The 25,672-nt window shown below is 38.3% G+C and overlaps 1 protein-coding gene across 1 annotated transcript in view; it reads left to right on the top strand.

The window, feature by feature from the left end:
- SUCLG2 (succinate-CoA ligase GDP-forming subunit beta) overlaps positions 1-25,672 on the top strand; it is a 101,774-nt gene that overhangs the window by 5,742 nt on the left and 70,360 nt on the right. Inside the window, exon 2 of the mRNA XM_052679232.1 lies at positions 12,666-12,807. Within this exon, the coding sequence (XP_052535192.1) occupies positions 12,666-12,807 (142 nt within the window). The remainder of the gene's footprint in view (positions 1-12,665; positions 12,808-25,672) is intronic.

Raw genomic sequence — 25,672 nt, 5'->3', positions numbered from 1 at the left:
CATCTGCGGTCTTTTCCCATGTCCTCTCAGTAAATACTTCTCTATGTAGTGTTAACAGAGGTTATTTTGGTCAGTCAGTTTTCTAGCTAACCTGTAGCCTATACAAGGAGACAAAACCATGGCACACAGAGGAAGCTGGAGGGTTTGACTTCTCTTCAAGTCCTGGAACTTGTTTTAGATTCAGGGTTGCAACCTCTGGTTGTTTCTCAGTGCTTTTTTCCACCGCTGCGGAGGTGGCTCACATCACATCCCGTTGGTAGTTCCTGTTAAGAGTGAAATGAAGTTAGATTTTATGATTAAAAAGTAAAATGTGTCTTTTTAATTCACTCACCACAGTAACCCACCTCATTTCTTTGAAGATTTAGTAACAAAGATTCTGAAAAACCATCCGTCATTCCAAGTTGTCTACAAATTTGTTTACAGACCGCTGCTGTGGCATTGGGGCTGAGTGGATTTGGGATCCTCGCACAGGGTTTGGTCACAGAGCAGTGCTGAGAGTTGCTGACCCTACAAAGTTGGTGCTTTCCTCCTTGTCCCCCTCATGCATGGGACTTGTGACTTCAGTTCATTACTCTGCTGTCTTTTACGAGCAGCCTCTTGGGTTGACATTGGCTTTATTGGTGCCTTTGGTTGCTTAGTGCCTGATTAATGTTATCAGCTTGCAGGTAGGTAATGTTTCTTAAGAGCTACTTGATGAATGTGTTTCTGGTGAAGGATTGCTCTCCTTTACCCCTTGGCTCACTGATGAGCTTTTATTGTGCACTGCACTTCTACATGTCTGAAAGCCTCAATCCTTGCAAACAGCTGAGTGCAGGCGATGAATGCACCTGAGTTTCCAGAAGGCAAGAAACTTGAGGTGGCTTTGTTTTAAAGATGACTTAAAATAGACTTTCATTTGCCTGGAATGTTTGATCAGTGGTGTAAGAAATGTAGAAATAGTCTTTAAGGTCAGTCTGTTTGATGATGAAGAAATAATGCTGCTCGTGGTGTCCCAGACTTGCTTGGAGATTTGAGGATGGCAGCAGGGTGAATTTTCAGAGTGAATAATGAAGAAATATTAATAATAAAGAAAAAGTGTCCCACAGAGTAAGGAAAAATGCTCATAACCTTTGGTTTCCTGTTAAAAAGCATACTTTAATCCTCCCTTCTGTGACAGGTACTGATTTCTGTGCTGCTGTGCCAAAACAACCAGGAGCCTGTCTTTCCTCTTATGTTCATCCCTTTACTTTCACTGCATATAGGTCTAAGTCCTCCTGAAACCAAATGCCTTTAACAATAAAAGGTGATTTAAACAAAAGCTGTGCATCAGTCAGTTTTGTGGTGCTTCTGGGTTAGAAAGTGTTGCAGTCCATTCCATACAGTTCAGTTGTTTGGTGAACCAGTTATGACTTATGCATGCAGTAAGACTGTTACTGCAGATACTTCTCTATATTTCTGTACTGCTGTGGACATTTGCATGTTTATTGCTTTGGAGTGTTATGCTGCTCAGTGCTCAAAGCCATAATCTTTGTGATGACATAATTAGGTAGCGTGGAAATTATCATGATTTCACTGCAAGTATTCAAGAACTGGAACAAAAACTGTGATTATGTTTCGTATTTGCTTCTGTATGTTGAGAAAGGGAGCTTAGACTGTCTAAATTGACATTTAATTGGTGTTTCTCTTAAAATATCAGTGATTTCTAATGCTTGAGGAAGTATTTTTCCAGTGCAAGAAACTTCTTTGATAGGTGTGATTATCTGAGCCCTGAGTTCAGAAACATTCCTGATCAACCTGCTGACCATGCTTTGAGCTTCCAATAACTCAGGAAGCTTAATTAGAGTGAGCTGTAGAAAACGTTCATATTGGGCTCTTTATATTCATACTCTTTATATTTCATGGTTGGTGGCAGTATAGTTTTCAAGTTATTATTTCCTGGCTGTATTTAATATGTGGGACCCTTCTGCATAGTTGCATAAAAATGTGATTTAAGTCTTGTAAAAATGAGGAAGCTTAAACACTTTGTGAGAGCAGAAATAATGCATTTAAAATAAATGACTATTTCTGATTTATGGGAGGAAGGTAGCACTGTTCCCATTTTGGAGAAGTAATGCACATCACCAGCAGTCCTCCTTCATTTCCAAAGGCAGGTAATGTATCGCAGTATTTTCTGCGACTGATGACTCAGTTGTATACAGTGGTAAGCTGATTTTCATCAGGTACTTCAAAGCCTTTATTTTGTAGGTCAGGAAAGCATGCTTTTCTGAAAGCTTTCAAGTTTCAAATAAATAAAGTGGGCCTTATTTGACTAAAATTAATTACTAATGCAAAAGAGCTCTATTGATAGCTAGCACACTGAGAAAAGCAGAAACTGAATCTGTGAATTTGTATTCTTCTTTTTGTCCAAGCAAAGGCTCTGAAAACTATTCCAGAAGTGCCGAGCTTATGTGGATGTACAATAAGTATTTTTAATATTGTTTTATTTACAAGGTTTAATTAAAGAATGCAAGATATTGTTTGCAAATGGTTTGTGAAGTAAGCTGAGGGCATGCTGCCCATCCAGGGCAGGGGACTGAGAGCTCAGTGGCCAAGCAGGCAGCTTTTGTTTTTATTGCCATCCTACTTCTTACACGGCCTTAGACGGTTGTTCAAACCAGAAGATTTCTGTGTGATCTTGTAGGATGAGGAGCTTGCAGTAGTTAGGCTGTGTTTCAGAACTCAGTGGTTCACCTCTCAGCTGAACTTCAATGGGATTTGAACAGGTTCAGCTCTGTGCAGTCAGCCTTTAATTGCTAAGTAGAATGCATCACAGAACTTGTCAGTGTCTGAAATGCTCTGGCACTTAATTTGCAGCAATTTCTATTTTGGTGTTTGTAAACAGAGGCCTTGCCACTCCCCTGCATTGTGGTGCAGGGCTGTGAAGGGTTTGGCCATGCACTCCTTAATTCAGGATGAACCCATGGCTGCCAAACTGAGTGCTGAGCACCAGGTGGCAAGGTGTGACAAAGGGAGTCCTGAGGTCAGGGGCTTCCTGATGAGGGGCTTTTCTTCCTGCTGTCGCTTCTTGCACCCCTGAGATCTGCAGTCCTCAGAAAAGCGTGTCCACACACACCCATGAAGATTGTCCAGGTGGTAGCTGCTAAAATCTGCCTCATAGTGCACAAGGAGGTGGGCTCAGATGCCGGTTTTTGAGATAAGGAGAATAAGGCTGACAGAAAGAGCTCAAGTCTGACCCTGTGCTTGTTCCTTGTAGTTTACAATGGAGCTTAGTGGGTGGGAGAGTGTATTTACAGAATAGCTGTCAAAATCCCTGTGTGTAAGCAAGCTGCAAAAAAAGTCTGTAAAGTATAGTCATTACTGGAGGCTTTAAATCCGCAATAATTGAAGGACTCGCTTCCAGTTCATTCTTGTCTCTGCTTCTTTGCATGAGATGTAAACAGAAGGGTAAATCAGAAAGCTGCATTTGTAAACATGATTTAAAGACATACTGGAACAGTGTAGTGTTCTTATCTTTTTTTTTTCTTGAGCTAATGGCCCAAGTGAGGTGCAGTGTAGGAACACCGCACCACAGTACGTCATTTCTAGGGCAGAGCAGAGGCTAAACTTGGAAACAATCAGTTTGCAATCAGACTGATTATAGAGGGACGGAAGGTGGACAAGGTAAAAGCAAAAGGATGTGGCATAGAGTTGTAGAGAAAAATGTTCAGGAACTCTTGAACTAAAAATGTTCCTTTTAAATGTTCCTCCTCAGCTATCAGGAGCATTCAGGAGAGCTGTCAAAGGAGGCTTTACAGTTTTGTAAAACTGTTTAGTTTTTTCCAGCCCCACTTCTACTGAGAGTGCATTTACTTAGAAACTGGCAAAGTTTAACTGAGCCGTACCATTTTATCTGCAGTGCTGAGAGATATTCAAGACATAACTGAGATTGCCTCTAAAACTCATACAAAGACTTGGATTTTTTATGTGCACCTTGCTATGACTGAAGTAAAATGGAATAGGAACTATCTAGGGACTTTTCCTGTTCTAATCTGATCTGTTTGACTTTGTAGATTTGTTTCAACATGGAGAATAGTGTCAGCTAGTTTGGTGCTGTCTTCCTGTCATGGTTCTGGAGTCGTCCTCTGATTGAGCACTGCTCCAGATTGCATCTGCTGGATGAAGGTTTGGAAGTTGGGCTTCAGTGAAGGAGTTGAGCAAAAAGGCTTGATAGCAACAAGACACCTTCAAACTGATGGATACACTCCTGGTGTTCCAACTTCCAACCCACTAACCAAAGATGGCTAAATATGTCTTCTCTAGCTTTTCATTTAAAACAGTAACATGCCAATTTTAGAAACAGAAACTAGTTTATTACTTTATTTCTCATTTGTAACTGTCCTGATGTTTCCTGCTGGGACATGCTGTGATTTCTGCCTTCCTATCTCTCTTTTGCAGTGGCTCCTAAAAGAACCTTGCAACAAATTTTTATGAAAGTCTTCAGAGAAGAATTTAACTAATCACTGTTTCTGTTGCATGAACTAGAATTAGAATCTTGATATAAACACCTCCTGTAATCATATATATATATTTTAAAAACAACCCTGTTTTAAACAGGGAAACTGCAGCCTTGTGGCAGCAGACACCTTGGCTTCTCCATTCTTGTGATTGTAAGACATTGTGTTCCTATTAACATTAACAGTGGTGCAGTAAAATGCATGGGGTACTGTCAGCATTATATGGGCAATTGGTGGTGAAGTCTCAACCAATGTCAGGTGTGGTTGGAGAACTGCAGAAAGGTGTGAGGCAGGACTGATGGCAGGAGCAGCTTTCTGGGATGGCAGGAGCACACAGAGCAGTTGTTTGATTGCTGAAGAGTGCTACTCTGTAAAAGTCACTGAACTGCCTCTGGACTGAGCTGACGTACTTCTGCTTAAGCATGACTTAAGGGTGGATTAGTGTATGCAGAGGCAGAATGCTCAGTTTTGAATAAGCTCATTTGGGTAATTGAAAAACAATATTGAGGCAGAGATATTTTCCAGTGCAGGATTTAACCTTAGGCTTTGCTGTTGGGGGTTTATTCTCAAGGTAGCAGCTTGATTTTTCAGTAGTGTGAACTTCTAAACAGAAAACATTGTCTGTTCTTCTGTTTGGAAGCTTTAAATTCGCATGCTTTAAAACAAACAAACAAAAAACTTACAGTTTTGAAACCCTTGACCATACCATCCCCATTTGACCCTCACTTTTGTAAACAGTTCACTGGCAAAAATCCTAATAATATTAACTTTTGATGCTGCTCTTTTAACCCAACCACCACTTGTTCTCCTTTTTGTTGTGCATGCAAATAGAGTCACTTTTTATTTAATGCAAGTACCTTGTTTCAAAGAATCACAGAGCTGTTAGGAGTAGTAAGAATTCCCCATCAGAATCAACTACCTGGCTTTAGTGAACAGCAGCAAAGTGCTGTATTTCATGTTGTTTGGTTTTTTTTGTTGGAAGTCGTGTTACATAAACCTAACAGCTGCAGCAACAGATCTCACTCGTTCTGAAAAGTGAGTCTACAGGTCAGTGGTGTAAAAAAGTAAATTGCTCCAGCAGTTTATCGATCAAAATGCTGTAGCCTTAAAGAACTTGAAAGCGTGAACACTTTTTCCCTCTCTTCTTATGAGGTATAGTTCATTTTACTGTGCAGGGTGCTTTGTGTGGTGCATTCTGAGTAGTAAATTTGGAACTGAAAGATTCGAAGCTGAAGCAACACTGCTTGGTATTAAGGTGATTTATAGTGTTTTGATACTGATTTTAACAAGAAATAATTTCTAACGCTGTGGGAAAAATATGTGGAAAATTTGTTTTATGTCAGAAAAATATTCAAGGCTTCGTATGAAAGGATAAAACTAATTTCTTAACTGAGTCAAATATATCATGGAAGCATGGAATGAAGTGTTGCTGAAAATGCCCACTGCTTGATCAAGGTGGTCTCTGCTAATATCAGAGTGAACTGTGTGCTGTGTTGCATCCAATTTGAAGTCAGCACTTTGGGGTGCTGGTGGAAAATGCTTTCCTCTGTGATTCTGAAGTCTGGGGGCCTGCTGCTGTCTTGGAAAGTGAGAACTGATTCTGAGTGATAACCTAAATGGTGTCACCTGGGAAGGACATTCTGCATCATCTGTGTTACATAGTTGTATGGCATTGGTTATCTTTGGGGAGAAGAGAATGTGTGGTTTGACTTAACATAGCAGACCTTGGAGCCCATCTTTCTTACCAGGAGTCTTTCTGTTTTGCTGCTTAATGATTTGTTGTAATTTCCATACATTTGCATTTTGTGACTTACATGTGTGATGAACTTTCCATTCAATATACTGCATTTCTCCTAAATTTTTGTTTCTAGTCAGACTAACACTACTAATACTCACTTTTTAATATCCCTACTGCCAGCAAACTAAGTATGCTAGTTTGTTTTCAGTACCTTACGTGGCATAACTCAAGTATATAACATAGTAAAATGTATTGCTCTCTGAACTGGTTTATAAGGAAGCCTGCTACTTAGTTGTATTTTTGATGCTCCTTTTTGTTACGAACTTCTACTACAACTTTGTCAATTACAGCAGCTGTATGTCAATAAATACAATAAAAGTTTATTTCCTGTATTGATGAATGGTATGCTGTTTCATTACTGTCATCATGGTGTATCTGTTTCTTTCATATGCGCTTGGAATTGTATTACACAAATCGAATAAACTGGAATGCTGTAGGATGCGATGGGTAAGCAAATGGATTTTTGGCTGGATGCTTTTATTTTATATAACATAAGTTATGCACACTTCTTAGTTTTGAGGCAGGATGCATCTGAAAGATTTCCCTGTAGAGAACCATGTTTTTCTCCCCACATGACTTCTTTGTGGTACAACCATTACAGGGTAGTCTGTATTTATGAAACTTGATGTTATGTACATTTCTCATATAATCTGCATTCATTCAGAGGCTTTGTGGTGGTAGAGTCACTTCATGCTGGGTCTGTTATGCTATGTCACTTCAGTAGAGCAGCAGAGGGGGAAATTATTATGCGTTTGTATTCGACCAGCTTTACTTTCAGGTGCTTTTAAGTGATCCATATTTGTTTCACGTAGTTAATACTGGCTTTCCTGGTATGGATGGAAAGGGAACGTTGGCTATCACTAAAGTGTGTCTTGCGTTCAGCATCAGTGCAATAAAGTCCATTAAGTTCATGTAAACAGTGGAGCTGTTTAGATTTTATAGCTGTGCCAAGGGATGTTCAGTTACCCCTGAAATTTGCTGAATGGTGATTTTGTTGTTGTTTTTTAATAGTGCTGATTGTGTATGGCACTTTCTGAAAGTGCAGGGTTCCACCTGAAGAGATTTGCCAAGGGAAACCATATCTTCAAGGTTACACTTTTAAAAGGAATTGTCTAAACGTAATTACTGAACTCAAGGTGGGAAGGCAGTTAATGTACATTCGTAGCCAATGTATTTTCATGTGGAATCGGGCATCATGAGTACAACACTTACTGCAACAATTTCTTAAGACCAAAAGTTCATAGTAGGGATCAGCGTTGCTTTTTGCACCAGATTGACTGACCTCTCCATCCTTCTTTTCCACTTTCTTCGTGTACTTGCACAAAAGGAGACTTCAGCATTTCATCCCTGTTGAAGGAAAATAGACAGTGCTTAACAGTTCCCCCCCACAGGTGGCTTCACCAAGGAAGCAAGAGAATGAAGGAATGAGCGACCCCTCAATGCGCTGATTCCTAAGGGAGAGGTACTGGTAGTTCAGTTTGAAGCTTGCATTACTGATGCTCTTATTTGTGGATACATGGAGCATTATCCCTGAGCAATTTTGCTGAAGTAGTTAACATGCAACCTGACAACTTTTTGTGACTACATTAGGGTAGTTTCTTGTGCTTTTTAAAAAAAGCACACACATAAAAAGCGAGCGCTGCAAGGATATCTCCTGGGTCATCTGAAAGATGTTGTGCGTCAGAGTAGTTAACGGTGCATATGCATAAGGACAAAATTGTCTCTTTGTAATGTTTACTGAATCTTTTTTATATTTTGTAACTGATTTCTGCTGTAAAATGTGCTCGTAGTTCCACTCCAGATTAACGATCTATATAATTTAGCCTATCTTTTCTGTTTTGTTTCTGTTGCTAGCTGAAGAAATGGCAAACTGAGTAGTGGAAGAATCTAATCTGGCTGCTTTCTGAATGCATTATTTGTATGCTACTCATAGTATTTTATATAAAATAAACCAAACCAAGCAGTGGAAAAATAAGAGGTTATGTGGGTTATGTGAACAATCAATTTTTTCTGCAGCAGTAGTCAATAAACCATTACACTATAAAGTACATTGCCTCGTGAAGATGGCCAAGAAAAGATGTTTAATTTCCTTGTATGCCTACGTCGCTGATTTTAGTAGCACTGTACATGTGTAATTGGACCAGACACATGGTATCTATGTACGTAAAGTAACGGAACATAAGGCTTCTTGAGAACAAAACAGCCAACTACTTGTGTTTTTCTGAAAGCCTCATCTGTCTGTACGTACTTGCTCCATATTTTTATGAGTCTGACTTGGTAGCAAAACTCTTGTAAAGTGGAGAAGGGAAATGAGAGTAGAAGGGAACCCCAAACACATGTGCTTGGTACTTGTGAAAAGTGCCAAGCAGGAGAAAATCCACTGTGAGACTTGTAGTGGATGAAATGTTCAGTTGTGAAAGAGCTTTAAGTTTATTAATCTCTTTGGTTAGAAATTTAATCTTAAACGCTTCCTGATAGGACATTTTTTAATTCCTCCTTAAAGCTATTATAATTATTTAAAATCGTAAGCTATATAAAATCATGGATGTATCTGGTAGTGATGTTCTGCTTATTTTCATGAACTCATTTATTTTTGCTTCTGCCCATGGTTTAAACTAAAGAAAAAAACACCCTTTTAACCTACCTGGCATATATCATTCTCAAATAAGAGTTGTTCTCCACCAATGCTGTGCACATAAGACACTAAAAGCTCGTATAAAGGCCCTTTTTTTTAAATTGTAGTAATGTAAGGTCTGAAGGTTTGAAGTTTTCAGTAGAGCTGTGAATACTTCCATCCCTTAATCTGAATTTAATTTGAATTTGCCTTTGTTCCAGTCTGTGAAAACATACCGTCTAGATTTTCAGTTCTTTCATCTATGTTCTTTGGAGTGATTTTAAGTGAGCTTTGTCTATAGAAATTGTAGCTGACACAATAAGAAACAAAATGTCATTAAAAAAAAAAAAAAAAAAAAGGGGGGGCAGGGGGTTTAGAAGCATTTTTAAACCTGCTTCCCCTCTTTGGACTGTTCAGAGCTTAACATAAAGGTGCATTGAGGTGTATTTACAGTAGAAAGAATACATACGTTTAGTAAAATGTGTTTTTAAATTTGTTTTGTTGTCAGAAAAAATGTTTAAGGATTGTAGCAAAGTGTCGCCAGTAGAAGGTTTTAAAGTCCTTGCCATCTTCTTACCCAAGTAAGTGCTCTTTAGGGACTTAAGTCTCAGCAAAGGCTGCTTACTGTTTGCAGTGCTTTCTCCACAAGCTGCAGTGAGAGAATTCCTGTGATGAAGTTTGTAGTCCTTGTATTGCAGTGCAACTTTGCCATAAACAAGCAGATAAAACGTAGGTATGTCTTCAACTGCTTAAGCATATCTGCAGGCTTGTGTTGGATGTCTGAAGGCTGTGTGTCTGTGTGTTAGCACTGGCAAACGTATGGCAAATGTATGCAGGATGCCTGGAAATTTATGCTGCCCAAGAAACTTTGCTGTTTCAAGGCCACCTCAAATTCTTATGATTGCTTGTTGTAAATGCTTTTGGGGGTCAGGAACTTCATCTGGCAAGGATTTTTCAAGAGTCTGTACAGATTCTTTTTACTGCTGTTCCTTTTAAATCTTTTAGACTTTTATTGCAACCAGAACATCTTTGTACTGGGAATTGGTTTGGAGAATCATGTTTACTCACATTTCTAACATCTTGTGGTCACTTTTTTCGTGCTGCAAGCCTAAAGCAAATGTTTACAGCAGTTGTGTGTTTTCAAGATAGTCTTGAAAGAGCAGTCATCTTCAGATTCAAGGCTTTTGCTTTATTCCTTCTCTTTATTTTGTCTGTGCTATTCAAGACATATGGTGTGTATACTGCAAGGGCTTTAAAGTAATTTTTTCATGTTCCTTGCTCTTCGAAGCTCCTAATACAGACTGTGTCAGTTTCCTCAATATCTTGTACTCTGCTATGCAGTGGTAGGCTGTGCTAACTCACTTTATGGAGTCTGTCATTCACAGCCAGGAGTCTGTCTTTTGTCAAAACTCTTGGCTGAAAGTCTTCTCTTGGCCTTCAGAAGTTGGTCTCCCTAAGCATCACGTAACACTGAAAGAGACAAAGTTGTGTGCTTTCTAACCTTACGTTTGTAGGCTTTCTCTTTTCAAACTTTCTTTGGCTGGATTTTCTTTATCACCCTCGAGACTGCTTTAATTCTTTGGAATAAATTTTCCTCTCATTACTGGCAAGGTGTGGGTTTGTAGCATCCACTTTTGGTTGAAATTCTCTGTCCTGTTCTAATGTGGGGTTAGAATTGACTTTCAGGTCCCCTCTTGGCTTCTAGCGTTAATCCCTTTGTGGGAATCATCATGGAGCAATAGCTGCTGGAGTCTAACAGAGATCTTAACAACAGGGAAAACAAACTAGAAGTCAACAATTACAAAAGCGAGCTTAAATTGTAATTTGAAGGCACTGCATAAACATAATGACACATTGTCTCTGAGTAAGGTGGAGGGAATAAAGCATGCTGAGGTGCTGGTATGATACCTGGAATTAGGCATAGCCATAGAGCATGCTGACAATATGCCACTGTATTCTTCTAAAATTTATTAACCAAGTTGCATGTAAAAGAACTTAAAATATGTAATTCTGGCTTTTTGTAGCTGTTTAAGCTGTGTGGGAGTCAGTTTTACAAAAAAAGAACAAAACATGATTATATACAGCAAAAGATGGGTTTTGTATTGCCTTTATGCATCAGTCTTTTGTGTTATTTTTCAAAGCAAGTGGGAGCGGGCAGAGGTTTGCTTTTGATGCAGTGGAACATTTAAAATTCTAGTGTTCTGATGAAGGGTATGCATTATTGAACAACTTTAGCATGGTGGTTTTTTGTTTTGACTATAAAGTTACATTAGGATAATATTTTTTATCATGCTGTTAGAGATGAAAGTATTGGTATAGTAAATAGTCCTCTTTGTCTGATGTTTCTGAATGTGCAGTACTATCTTGCATACTGTGCTCCTGAACTTCAGGAGGAACCAAGAGCTGACTGTGGGCTCTGCCAGGAGGGCAGCACTTCGTCTCTATGTGGGAACAGCATCTTTCTCAGGCATAAGTTGTGCTCGCACTGTCGCCAGCAGTCAGAATAACAGGATAACTTTTTAAGAGAACTTCTCTATTTGTCTTGTTTTTCTAGTTGATGATATTATTCCTTTATATTGTAGTACAGGGGCGATAGCGATGCCTGAAATGCCTGAAATACAGCCTGTCTTGGATGTGTTAGGTCTGAGCAAACATGCACTCTTTGTGCAATTCATGTAGTTAGCAACAAATATTTTCAGGAATGTGCTTTCAACTTCAGGGGAAAAAAAAAGGTCAGTTAAAGTTTCTTGTGATTAAAGCTTAAAACTGCATCTACCTCAAATGTTTTTTCAGAGCTGGGCCTGAAGTATTTATTATCCTTGTTCCTGACTTGAAACCAACAAATACATTGCAGACCGTAGTAATAGCACAATGTTAACAGCTTCTTAACTCTTGTTTTTATCTGCAACAACTCACTGTGGGTGGAGAAAGGGTCCTTTCTGTATATCCTGCTGTGAGGAACCTTGGACTTCTGAAGTATCAACACAAAACATTTTTTTTTACCTTCAATACAAGCAAACATGATATGTGTGCATGTATATAACTGTTATATCTTTGTATTTGTGATAAATATAAACATATATGCACACAGAATCATCTAAGCGTACATGTTGAGAATGGAAGGTTTGAATTCTCTAGCTGCTGTTGGCCTTGCATGGCTGGTGCATTTGTGCTGGTTTCTTCTACAAAACATACTTGTGACCAGCTGAGCACAGGTAACGGACCACTGAAAATATCAGTATGCTGTTTCCTTTATGGTGATACTAATTCTCTGGTTGTTGTTTTTTTGGTTCTTTCTAGCTGTGCTACAGTGGAAGCATAGAATAAGTAGAAATAATTTTGCTAGGAGAAATTACGTAAAATTTAGTGTAAGTAAAGATTTAATATGAAATGATTTCTTTTTAATATGAAATGATTTCTTTTTAAGGTGACTTTTTTTTAAATAGGATTTTTACAGCTCGGGTTAACATAAGAACGTAAGTGGTTCAAATGAAGTTTGCTGCTCTGTGTTGATAACGCTAAATGTAAGACAATTTAGCTAGCCAAGATCACGCAGGGAGCCTTGTATGGCTTAATATCTTCTGTAGCTTTCAGAGTATTTTGAAGACAGAAGTGCATTTTCGTAACGTTTAAGTGAATCAATAACATATTTTAGCTTTCCTCTGAAGCAGTGTTGTTTAGCTGCTGGCTTCAGGTAACCACAGGGCTGAAGAGCTCAGTTGACTGTCTGATGAACTGTTCTTAATGAGCATTATGTTATTTTCCCCTCTCATTTTTCTAGGCTGTTCAATTAACCCCTAGACGATGGCTGAATCTGCAGGAGTACCAAAGCAAAAAGCTGATGGCAGACCACGGGGTTACAGTTCAGAGATTCTTTGTGGCTGATTCTGCAAATGATGCCCTGGAGGCTGCTCAGAGACTAAGTAAGTTGACTGATAATGGGAGTAATCTGCTTCACCAGATAGCAATCTGGAAAATAAATTGCTTCCTAATAAGTTGTACACAATCTTCAGATTGATGTTTATTGAAATGGCTTGATAGATTATCCAAACCATAAATATTTATTTTATTTATGATCAGCAGTGCTTAACATAAATATTTTCTCTGAAGTTTATTTCTTAGGGGTAGGCAACATATAGCATAGAGTCTTTAATTGATACTATCTAAGTCATTTTGCCAATTTAGAATGGAGAATACCCTCGTGAATACATGTTGTATATTTGATAAAATTTAAGAAACTGAAGTAAACAAACTTGTGGAAAAACAAACATTTGCTCTATTAAAAAGCAAAAGAAAAAAAAGGTTTTGAACTCTCAATTTCTGAAGATACTCAGAACTGAGTTGGATGCAGTCTGAGCAACTTAATTTAGCAGACCTTGCTTTGTGCCAGATGGGGTGGGCAAGACACCTGTGGAACCTTTTAGCATCAGCTATTCTATCGTTCTTCAAAGAAATAAAATGTGCAAGAGACAATTACGTGCATGTTTGTCCACGCATACTATTCCATCTGAGGAAAAGAGAAAAGGTGAGTTGAGTTAATTACCATCACAAAAGGATTTGACAGTGGTCAGAAGAGAAGGTCGTGGTTCAGGAGACATCTTCATTTTAGTGTAATTAAGATGAAATTGTGGGTTAGAAAGAAGTTTATGTAACACTTGTCATATCCAAAGGAAATGTGTTCAAGTACGTTTTCCACCCATTTCTGGATGTAAAAAAGTTCTTTACTTTTCTGAAGTTAATAACAGTACTTGTTGTAGTTTTCCACTTTGATTTTTTTTGTTTAAAATGAATATACCATAATCAACATGCCAGAGGACAAACGTTATTGTAGTCTAATTGTCTAATAACAGGAAGTTTTTTTAATGTTCTACTTAATGCACAAGCCACTTAGTTAAATGTATTTCAGTTTTACACACTGGAAAGTAAATAACACAATTTACTGATCTCAGAGATCTCATCAGTCCTCAAGCAGCTGAATAGGATTAGCATAATGGCTTGATAAATCCTTATAATGTCATGAAGGTGATATATTTTCCAGTAATCAAAACCTTCTTATGTCAATTAGAATATTTGAAAATATATTTGAAGCAAAAGCATTAAATGGTACTGTTATGGTCATTTGTTAGTGCAAAGTGGGAAAAAATGCTGGCACAAAGCAAAGCTCATAAAATCTGAGGATTTCTTTGTGTGTGGACATCTGAGAAAACCAGGAAATGTCCTATGAAGCTATGGCAGCTTTTTTCCACAAATCTTTCAGTGCTTAAACTCTCTTCTCCCTGACTGAGCTCATAAATGGATTAGCCTATCCAATAACTGTAACTATTCTAGATCCCTTTAACTATTTGCAGAAATAAATTGCTCCATTAAAGGCAGTAGACCCTTTCTGTTCTGTGATGCCAGATTTATTTTAAATAACCTTCTGTAGGTTGGTTGTTTTGCAAATCACTTCGGTCTATTAAAAGAACCTGTTGAAATTCAAATAATTGAAAAATATTTGTTAATCCAAGTCAACTGCATGCTTTTTGACTGGGGTGGCTGGTTAACACCTTAAAAATTACAAGTCAGAAGTAGCTTTCTTCATTTATAGAACTATATTCAACAGTCTGCATTGCTGTGTATTAAAGAATTATGGTTTAGGGTATGAAAGCTATTACGTGTTGAAGTGATTGACACACACCCCATTGTTCCACTAGATAATTAAGCATCCTTGTAATCATTCTGATATTATGCTGTTGTATTTCTAACATGCTTTTGAAAACTAAGAATCAAAAACACGTTCTGTTTCTGTTGTCATTGTAGCAAGATTTTATCAGATTTATCTCCTTTGTGATCCATCAGGCAAATAGTATCTCTATCAAGTATCTGCATGATGTGACGTGAGCTGTTGTCTTCTGAATGTGGAACTGCCTGGTAAAAGGTTTAGAGCAAACCAAAAACCTTCAGTTTACCACAGGCACAAAATATTCCAAAATCAAATACGGAGTGGAGGTGGCCTTGGGATATTTTTGATAGATAGACATTCTGCAGTAGAAGATAATGAAAGGAGAGACCAGTCACCCTTGCTAAGGCCTACTCAAAAATCTGGTGCTTAGGTATCATATGCCTCAATGCAGCTGTCCTTCACTTTCACTTCTGCAGGCAGGAAGGGATGCTTGGCAGCATATTCAAAAGGCATTCATACATAAAAGGTACTTTTGGGGGAAAAAAGGTTTTTTCTGTAGATGTATTTCCTTGAATAGAGGAGAAGCAGTTTGTTCGTGGGATAATCGTGCAGCTTTATATGATTGTCATGGATCTCTGTATGTGGTAGAATGATGCAAATAAAGGGGCAGAAAATCCTGATATTGAAGATTTGATCAAGTGTAAATCTGAAAATGAAGTAAATTCATGGTTTTCTCAAAAAAAAAAAGAAGACTGAGCATGTTGTATTGCTGCAGTGCCTGTAGTCACCAGTTTGTTGTTGGATTTCCTGTTGATGGGATGGGATTAGACCATTTTTACTGCTGTCTTCACTTGTCAGGAAGGTGTTAAAGCCTTTCAAGAACACATGCATTACTTTCACCTGGTATCAGCAGTTTTATTACAGTTTGCTCATTTCCTCTATTGCTCTGTTTTATTCATGTGGATACTGAATACACTGAATATTAATTTTCGCAGAAATATTTTCAAACCTTACCAATGGTACAAAAGGCAGTCTACAAGGAATTTTTAATGGAATTAAAGGATTGCTTTTTTTCTAAGATAAGAATGACAGATGTGAAGAAGATTAAAATGACATCATTAATACGGACTTCAAAAGAAGTTGAGTACAGTAAGGAATACAGAATTAGACCCCAAGGAATTAATTGCCTTTTACATGCTAAGCAAATTTCAGCTGTAAGTCTTGTAAAGAAGGTAGCATTTGTAGAATATCAGGAAATGTGGTTGCAAATGGCTTCATGTTTCATGCTGAATTTCCAAAGTTTTCAAGAGTGAAAGAAAAAGGTGTTGTGCTGTTTTGCTGGATCAGTAAGGTACTGCTTGATCTGCCATCTGAAGAAACACAACCTGTAAACAAATTCTTACAGTTCAAGTACTTCTATTTAATGGAAAACAAAGTGAAGTATTTGGAAGCTGAGCGTTTGCTAGAAATGTAAGGCAATCTAGCTGTTCCTGTACTAACTCTCAAGTCTCTTGGTCTGATTCTCACTAAATATACATTCAGAGTTCATTAATCTGGGGAAGGAATTTCCTTTCTTTTTCACATAGTATCAATATGGGAGGGAGAAAAAATATCCTTACCTATCCATACATACACCCATGTTATTAGGAAGTGAGCATTTTCACTGTTTGCACTGGACATATGCACCATGCAACATTTAGGATCCATCATTTTCTCTTCCCCACCAAGAGTACTTAAGTCTACTTCAGCTCTTGCATTGTGCTTTATGTTCTGTCTGATAGTGAAGTTGTTAAGGGGAACCATCGTTTTAAACCAGTAGGTGGACAAAGCTGAAAGGAAATTGTAATTATGCTGGAGGGTGTTACTACGTACCGTCAATTGGCTCTTTGAATCAGTAGAGAACTTACAGAGGTGGTTGAAAATGTTGAGTATCGTAAATGGATGGTAGAAGCTTGGCATGCTTCTGGCATTTCTTTTCCTGATTTTTAACAAAAGCAATAGAGTGCTGCCTGTTGCCACTTAGAGTGTTTCATTACATTTAGGAATCAGTCAGGTGCAGTGTTCACACTCTATCACAGAGAAATGCAATTGAATTGAGTGCAAGGCCTTTGTTCACTCTTTTTTTCTTTTTTTTCCCCTCAAGAAAAATATAAGAACATGTAGTCTCTGCATATCCTATTTCTATTGTCTTATGCATGACTGAACTCTGGACTAAAGGCAGGCTTTTTATATCAGACTAAAGAGGTAAAAGTACTTTATGAACAACAGCAGAGGATTCTGAAGCTTCTCTCTATGAGATAATTTACCTGTCAACTATTATTCACTATGTTTTACAATGTGGAGATTTCAGTCATGTGATCCCTATTCCTTCCTGTCTCATGCAGGGATTTTTTCCTTTGCTGTGCTCGCTTATGGGTAAATCTAAGTTTGTAGGTGTTGTTTCACATCCCTTACCTCAAAGTTCATCTCCAGAACAGGTCAGAAAACCACTTGAAAGCAGTGTATGTGTAGAAGAAATCAAATATTGGTCCTTAAGTTGGTAATTTTCTTCTTTTCTATAGAAGCCCTAACCCTACAATTAACCTATACTTACATGTTATTGTGTGGTTCACGGTGTAGTAATAATTTTTCACCTGTGCATAACATTTCATTTCTCCAAAAGCCACAGTGTACTTAGTGATTTTAACTAGTTACTTTTTAAACCCCCTGGATTTTTTTTGCATCTGGTGAGCAGTCACATGCTGTTAAAACATGCTGTTCCATAGAGCTGTGTGCAGCAGCTTGGCTTGCTGTTATGGAACTGCTCTCCCAAAAGTCCTCTTACGTTCTCTGACAGCATTTATTAAAGTTCTTTGTACCTAAGTTATGTCTTTCTAGAACTATCCTTTCAGACAAGATGCTGCCGTAAGTTATGGACTAATATGATTCTATTCTCAAATGGGTAAGCATTTAGAAAACAGTCTTTTATATTTAATAGAGAGCTAGTGGTAGTACAATTTATTCTGGACCTCCTTCACCATTATTGAGAGCAAATATCTCCTGCATTAAGAATCCAGTTTATTGATGACCTCTCAGGTAATGGATTTTGCCTAGTCTAAGTGGTGAAGTCCAATACTAGAGGATACCTGCATTTTGCTGGGATTTAGTGTTAGGAAATACCTATTTTTACCCTGTTGCTCCCAGTCTTCTCCTGGTGGATGCAGTTTATGTATTTCATCATCCTTTTCAAAGCTCCACAATTCGCTGTGGTCTGTGGTTTTGCTATCTGTCCCTTTTCCCCTCTCCTATCCTTTTCTTAGAACCTTTTCCTCTCTATTTGTTTTGTCTCTTTGTACTGCCATCTCACCTTGTGACTTGATTGAGAGCTGGCTCTTCCTTTTTTAGTTGTGCAGAAGTCTGCCATATTGTATCTTGTTTACAACAAATTAATGCAACAGCTGCATTCTGCTGGAAGGCACTGTGTATTTGTGCACACTCCCTGTTCTTTTTTCCTGAAGTCTTTTTTTAGACTGCCATTTATGTGACAGGCAGTTGGGATACGAATGTTCCCGCATACGATCACAAATTAAGTAAAGATCACTAGCACTTCTAATAATACTTCTCTCTCTGTTGGTTCACACTGAAATGGTTTGATTTTTGTCAGATTATTTTTTCCAAGTTCACTTTTGCCAACGATATTGAAAATCTCACTCATGTCTGAAAATGATGCAAATAATAAACTTGGGGGGAAAGGGGGGGGAAATCCGTAATGACCACTATGTCAGTGATCCAATTTGCTCACCCCGTCTGCTGGATGAAGAAATCCAGGAGAATCAGAGGACCTTCCTCCTGGACAGGAGCCCTAAACACCACTGCTGCCTCCTCTTCTTGTGTGTGGTTGGTTTGTTTATGAGTCTTGTAATTCCTGCTGAGTTCTGTGCAATGAAACGATTTCTCAGGCTGTTGAAAAGGGGCAAAACTTTAAGCCCTGCAGTGTTTCAGCAATGTAATGTCCTCAGTAAGCCCTGCAAGGGCTCCCTCGCTTGGCTTTATGCGTGCCTGCACAGAAGCCTCAGGCACCTGTGTGGAGAGGGGCAGCTTTCCAACAGCACGTGCACTTGTTGGTAGCAGCCACACGTGTTGTGTCCTGCGTGCCAGAAACACTGACAAAGCAATTTCGGCTTTCCTAGCTGCAATTTGGGGTTTTATTCTTCTTGAAGCAAAATAAATGAAAGGACATTATGCAAGTTTACCACTGCATGTTGTGGTGTTTCAAGTCGAGCCTTTCAGATCCAAGTAAAATTATCAGTTTCAATGCTTTTAATATTTTAGAGATGAGAATTCTTCAGGGGACCCTGAGTCTGGTGAGGACTTTCTGGAATAGTTAATTTCCAATGCGTGGTTATGAAAAACAAATGTGTTTTGTTTGTCTTACCTGCTCCTTTTGTTGGGAAATTACATGCTGAATGTAAGTCAGTAAATGCAAGCTGGAAACTGCCTACAGTAGTTGGGTGTTTTACAACTATTCTTTGTCATCGGATGTCTTCATATTTAATAGATTTATAGTAATATGAGTAATGGCTTGGGGGCTAACAAATCAAAATCTCATTTCAGATGTTTGACACTAATGTTGTTCTGACTTATTGTTCCCTGTGTAGGATATTTTGATCAAATTACTGAAATAGCTGCTTGGAAGTAAGAACACAAAGGAAAAAAAGGCTCTAGAAATGGGGTACTGAATTTCATATTTAAAGCATGCCAGAGAAAGCAGTCACTTACAAATTTCTGTTGAGTTAAATGTATTAGTGGATTTTTGTTTATAAAAGGAGGAGGTGGCAGAAGCCGTAGCTCTTGATACGAGGATTTGAAGAGGTGGTAAAGAAGTGCAGTGTATCACAAGGAAGGTACAAAATGAGTGCTGATGCTTATTCTGGGTTGCTCACACCATATTTCACAGTTCTTCAATGTGGCTTTGCAGCTGCAAAACAAAAACCAGATGTGTAATTGGGAAGCAGCTGCATGAAATTCTCCTTTTTTATGCATAAAATCAGAACCATTAGATGTGCTTTATGTATAAGACAGAAAAAACTAAACAACTTTTTTTTTTCTCTGCAAAGGAGAGAAATCCCTCCAGTGCTCTCTAGATGCCCATCTGCTTTAAAATGTTTGGGGCTGATTACTGAAGCGAAATTTTGTTGCTCCTTGCTTCTCTGGCATGCTCTGGAAATGTGATAAAGCTTGTGTGTTGTTTTTAATTTATAAAACTCTGTTGTAAAAAATCCATCTGTGACACAAAATAGCCATTTTTCAAATCCACCTGTGTTTGTAGTGGATACTTTTATCCAAATACCACAGTGTATCCCCTCCTGGGGATGTCTGCTTCTGATGGAAGATGAATGAGCTGTGCTGGATTCTTGGTTTTGTTTGTTTTTGTTTTAGGATTCTGCTATCACTGACTGTATTGCTGAGTACGTTTCAAGGTAGAAAGGACTACAAATCTTTCATGTGATAGAAAGTATACATTACTGAAAGAAATGCCAGCTTAGCTTAATGATCATTTAGTTGTCATTGGTGTTTTAACAAAGTATACAGCTCAAATAGCACTGTCCAGGAGCCATATGTGACTTTTACTTACTTGAGAATTCTCTCACTTCCTATGAAGCCTGATTAATTTTTTTAAATAAATATCACTGTTGATATTAATTATAGCTGAGCACATTCTGATAACAAACACGATGCTATTGGTTAAACCTGTGATGGAAAGATCTGCTTCTCAGCTGGCAGCTTGCAGTTTGCCCTCTCTGGGGCTCATTACTACTGCTGTGTTGTGTTGTGATCTTTGGGGTGACCTTGATCACAGGAATTGCAATTCTTCTGTTTACGTGGAACAAACTCTCAGCAGGAGGCATGTTTCATGTATTAATTTTGCAATATTGGCTAGAAACTGGAAATGAGATGACAGTTCCTCAGATTGATGGCTGTGTGATGGTATTTAATCCCATGTATAGGAATGTAAAATATGTAATTGATACTTATGTCTGTACAATGTTTCATTTTTACTTTAAGCTTTTCTAATGGGAATACAAGTAGTAAAATTACGTTGACTTAGTATGGAATTTAAGAGTAAAATGATGACTGGAGATGAGAATGGTTTACAATTAATCCCTTTTTATAGCATCTCTTAGGTCCTTAGTGATTTAGCTTTTTTGTATGGTCAGCAGTTTGGTAGTAGTTGCTTGGGTGAAATAGCTTATTTATTCCTTCCTCCACACTGTGGACGTTTTTACACTTGAAACTGATTTTATTTGAGGCTGCAATTTCATTTGGAAGGGGGCAAAGATGACAGTAGCTCTGATACAGTCTCATCATTAACTGTTATCCTACAAGTACTGTCCTGCACTTGCAGAGACCCTTCCTTTTGTAATCAGAGCTCAGAAGAGGGACATAATAAGGAACAGGAGGAACCAGGCCAAATGTAGTGAGAGTTAAACTGAGGAACTTTGCAAAGAGTGAAGTTTGAGTAGTTATAAATTCTTTCAAATCAATACTTAACATTGCACTGAAAAAAAAAAAAAACCAAACAGCTTTTGTTCAGATGCTTTTCTTTGACTGAATTCTGAACTATTGCTCCACTTTATTTTTTATTTTTTTTTTTTACTATTCCTGTGCTGAGTCTTACAGGTGACTGTTCTCTTATTGCCCCACTTGGATGCCTTTGTCATTTTCCTGCTCTCCACCAGCATTCCAAAGGTGACAGAATGTAGCAGGAAAGTAGGGTTGTAAGATAACCACTTTCAGGATGCAAGTTGAAGTGGCACCCTTTAAGTTAGTTGTTTCTGTTAAATATATTATCGTGTGGTCCTTACGGAATAGGGGCTGTTTTAGGAAGGGCTGTGATTGATGATAAGGATATTAACCTGCTTGTTTGCTCTACGAAGATATGCTTTTGAAACAAGCCAGAAATCTTTGTCACAGCTGACCTTGCAAGCTGTGCAATGCTCAGCTCAAAACAAGCACCAGGAACACTGCACACAGATCTCCTTCCCCTCCCTTTCTCCCCCAGCCTCCTCTGGCCTGTGGAGTAAGTTTAAGTGTTATTTTGCAAAGGTTAGTACGACTTGCAAGAGCTTTTTTCATCTTTGAAGACAGAAGGAGTTTACAACCTAATATTCTGAATACATCCAGCAATTGAGAAGTATGACCATTAAGAAGCTGAGATATTTTCTGTGCAGATAATCTCTACCTTAGATGATAGGGCAGTCATTTGAAGCTGAAGATGATCTGATGTTCCGTTAATCTGCTGCCTCGTATTTGAGAAAGTGCTGTGAATTTAAAATATGTTTATCTACATTTCTTTAAATATTTGCAGTTTAAGAAAAGTAAAATGTTTAAACACACTCATGAAAATGTAATGTGTCTTTGTAACTGCTGAATTCAGTCAGGAGATGCTATCTAACTTCATGTACCATGGTGTATTTTAAATGAGGCATTAACTCTCAAGAGTATCATCATGAAAAACACTGTAGTTCCAGAAGTTAGTTATTTAAATGGTATTTGTTTTCTTACAAAAATTCCAAGTTGACCGTGTTACCTCTAAGTGGTGCACTGTCCCCTGTCCTGCTGTTCAGGTCAGCTATTGTTCTTGCATTATTGTGAGGCAGAACATTTTTCTTGCACCTCCCTTGGGCTCAATTGTACTGCTCACCTGAGTAAGATAAATAGGGCCAAACTCCAGGCTATAAATCTTCAATATATTTATTGTTCTAAATGTTTAAGAACAACTCAGGATTTTGGCAGGGAGAGGAAAGTAAGGCAACCTCAAGAAGTTTACAGTATAAACAGTAAACTATATAAATGGTAAAAGAAAAATAAGGAGGAAGAGGAGGTGGTAGATGGCAAGAAGGAAATGTTACAGCAGTGCAATTGATGCATATACAGGATTATTTTGGAAGATTTGAGGGAAAAAGTCAAATGCTTGAACAGCTGAAATGTTCTGTGAGAAATAAGAATTTTTTGTGCTAGAAGCATCATTTCATTGCTTAGTATATTTGACCAGTTCTACCAGTTTCTCATGCATGATCTGTTAGTACTGTTTGATTCTATGCTCGTTTTTTGGGGAGGAGAGAAAAATCTCTTCATTTAGCCCCATTCTAAGTCTATTAAAGTCACTGGGAAGCCTGTTCATTACTTGTTCTCTCCTCCACTCCTTGCCAAATCCCATCCCTTCATCCCTGCAGGTGTTCATCTGTGTGTTTGAGCAGCAGCTTTCTTCATCTCATTGCCTGTCAGGTGTGTGAGCATTGTGCTCCACTGAAGATTGTTGTCATAACAATCCTGATTCTGCAGCTGCTTGTCCAACATCCACTTTTGTGCCTGTTACCTCAGAGGAATCTTCTACACAGGGGTTCTGGTGTGGTTTTTGTTGTTGTTTTTAAAGCTCATTAAAGCTTAAGTGCTTGAATTTTCTCTTGGCTTGTTTTTCTACATCTTACCTGTGGTATAATGCAGCTTTTGTTTTGTATGTGGTTGGGGTAAAAGTGGAACAAGAGACTTGAGGCAGATTACTGCAAATTTAACTATCTGACAGTAAAACTAATTCCTTATACAAATCTTCCCCCATAAATAAAATCTTATGTCTCTTACCATAATCTGTCATTTAGGTGCAGTACTTAACATGTATTATAAATAGCTTTTGAGTGACAGTCTTATTTGAAGTCCATATGCAGATATTTATTTAAATAATTGTTTCTTTAGTCTATAAAAAATCGTTGCATGCCTGAAGATCCTTTCTTAGTGAAAAGTCACTTTGCAGTTTTGGGATGAAAACCATTTCATGTCCCACCATGTTGCACGTTGTTCAGTTCCCAAACAAGGCTCTTGCCTCTCCTGGGTATGTTCAGCTTTGTGGTTGTTGTAACTATCTGATTGTTATGGATTCTGATTTATGGCTGTTTTTACACTTTTTGACATCTAGTATCCTGTAAATAGCGATACATTCTTCCACAGAGTGCATGAAGCATTCCTTCAGAAAGCAATGAGCTACTAAAGGAAGTAAATGGGTCAGCTTAAATACTAGGGAGAGACTTTTAATGGCTAGGATCAGAGGTAGCTTAACAAAACTACTCAAGTTGTCTATATGATGTTGTACTTGTCAGTTGTGCAGAAAGGAATGTAATTAGTGCAGTCAGCAGCAGGTAGGGCAATGTTAATTATATGTTCTCTTGCCTTTCTGTGAATTGTTTTAGCAAGGTGGGTAAATTATGTCATAAGAGACATTATGGGAGTTGGCTGTGATCACTGTTTCCAGAGATGTAGTTTGTGCTGCATCAAATAGAGGATCTGAACTTGATCTCAAAGTAAGAAGGCTGAAGTGGAAGAGGCAGCAGAAGCACGAGTAAACTGGTGCCCAGGATGCTTGCCTTATCTCACAGGACTGAGGAATGTCTACATGGGACAGCATAATGTATGAGGAAAGCAAAGGAAGCTTCTAAATATCCAGTTCAACACTGATTACGAGGCTTGCAAAAGTGCCCAGTGTATGTAAGGGCTCATGGCTTTCTGTCTTTCAATCAAAAAGAGCCTTTTTCACTACTAAATTTGGTTGTCTTATGCATCCTCCTTTCTGGAAGATTTAAAGAGGTAATCATACAGCTTAAGGAGAGTCACAGTCAGTGTTCTTTGGCTTGAAACTTGTCAATGGTTTTGGTCTCACTACAGATTGCTCGGTCACAATTACACAGCATTTGGTATGCTATCCACCCACAGTTCTGAATAAATCCTGTGTGACAAATCAAATGCTGAATTGATTCAAACGAAATGCTTGGGCAAAGCTGTGTAAGCCTTCCTGAGTCCATGGAAGAAGATTGATTAGAAGACTGGAGCAGCCATGGGAGACGGCGGATGGCTGCACACAGCAGAGCCTGCAATGGGCACGGGCTGCTCGTGCTCCCTTTGGGAAATCCTGAGCACATCCAAAGTTTTTTTTGGAGCTTCAGGATCAGCTCAACACATTGTGAGCTCAGCTTCCTTCCATAAGCTACAGAATTTGTGCAGTCTCCTATTACCAGAGATGCCTGTACGTTTTAGGGAACCCTTTTTTATTTTCTGCCTATGTCAGCACTTGATGCTGAAATGCAATTGTAACCACAAAGGAATTAATTCCTAAATGCAGTACTCATGGTGATGCAGTGAGGTTAAAATGTGTATTTATTAATCTATTAGTGTGCAAAATATTTGTCATTGAACAATTAACTGCTGTTTTGGAAGGAGATGATAAATGGCATGGTCACCTGCTGGCTTAAGAGGCTCACAGAATGCAGCATCAGTATGGGGAAGCTCTAAGATTTTAGTTAAGTTATGAGGTTTATCTCTGAGAATTGTGAGAAAGTGAGTGGAACACCAGGACAAGTGGTAGAAAATAAGGAAATACGTATAGAAATATTTTAACTGTGTTGCTATTGAAACACTTTTGTGATTTTTTCCTTTTTTTTGGTAATTGAATCTGGAATAATAATGAGTTTTGGATTAAGCTGTTGAGATTATGATTATACTGACTGTATATTCTCATTTTATATGTTTCTATTGCTGTATAAACTGTGTTTTCTCCTTGCCTGTGAGCAAGATCTTAAGCATAACGTGACTTGCAACCTAGGTTGACTCAGACAACCTATTTACCTGGACTGCTGCTTTCCTGAAGTTCAGCTTCTGGAGCTCCAGCAGGTTATCGAGGTGTGTGCCCTCCTCCTCAGGCGACCAATTTAAGGGATTTTTAGCCCCGATTTTTTTTTTTTTTTTTTTTTTAAGTTTACTGTGAAACCACAGTCAGTGCACTGAGAGCATTCCTTACCTGAAAATACTTTTTGCGAGAACAAAAACACCAGTTTCTTTTGTATATCCATAAAGAAATAGGCTTACATGGGAGAATGAAGGATCTTACATAAAGTATTGTCCTCTCTTTTTTTTTTTTTTTTTTTTTTATAGCTTCAGTTCTACAGGGAAAATCAATTTTTGGTTCTTCAACTGCAGGGAAAGATCAAAAGATAGAATTGACAATCTAAACAAAGGGTGAGGTGGGATGGGCTGCTGGCGCTCCTGTTCCCTGGTGTGCTTCATGCAGGCATTTTTCCAAGCAGAGTACATTTACAGAA

This window comes from Tympanuchus pallidicinctus, unplaced genomic scaffold (assembly GCF_026119805.1).
Source record: "Tympanuchus pallidicinctus isolate F22 unplaced genomic scaffold, pur_lepc_1.0 scaffold17, whole genome shotgun sequence".
Lineage (NCBI taxonomy): Eukaryota > Metazoa > Chordata > Aves > Galliformes > Phasianidae > Tympanuchus > Tympanuchus pallidicinctus.
The sequence above is the reverse complement of the archived record's forward strand: the minus strand, read 5'-3'. Positions and strand labels throughout refer to the sequence as shown.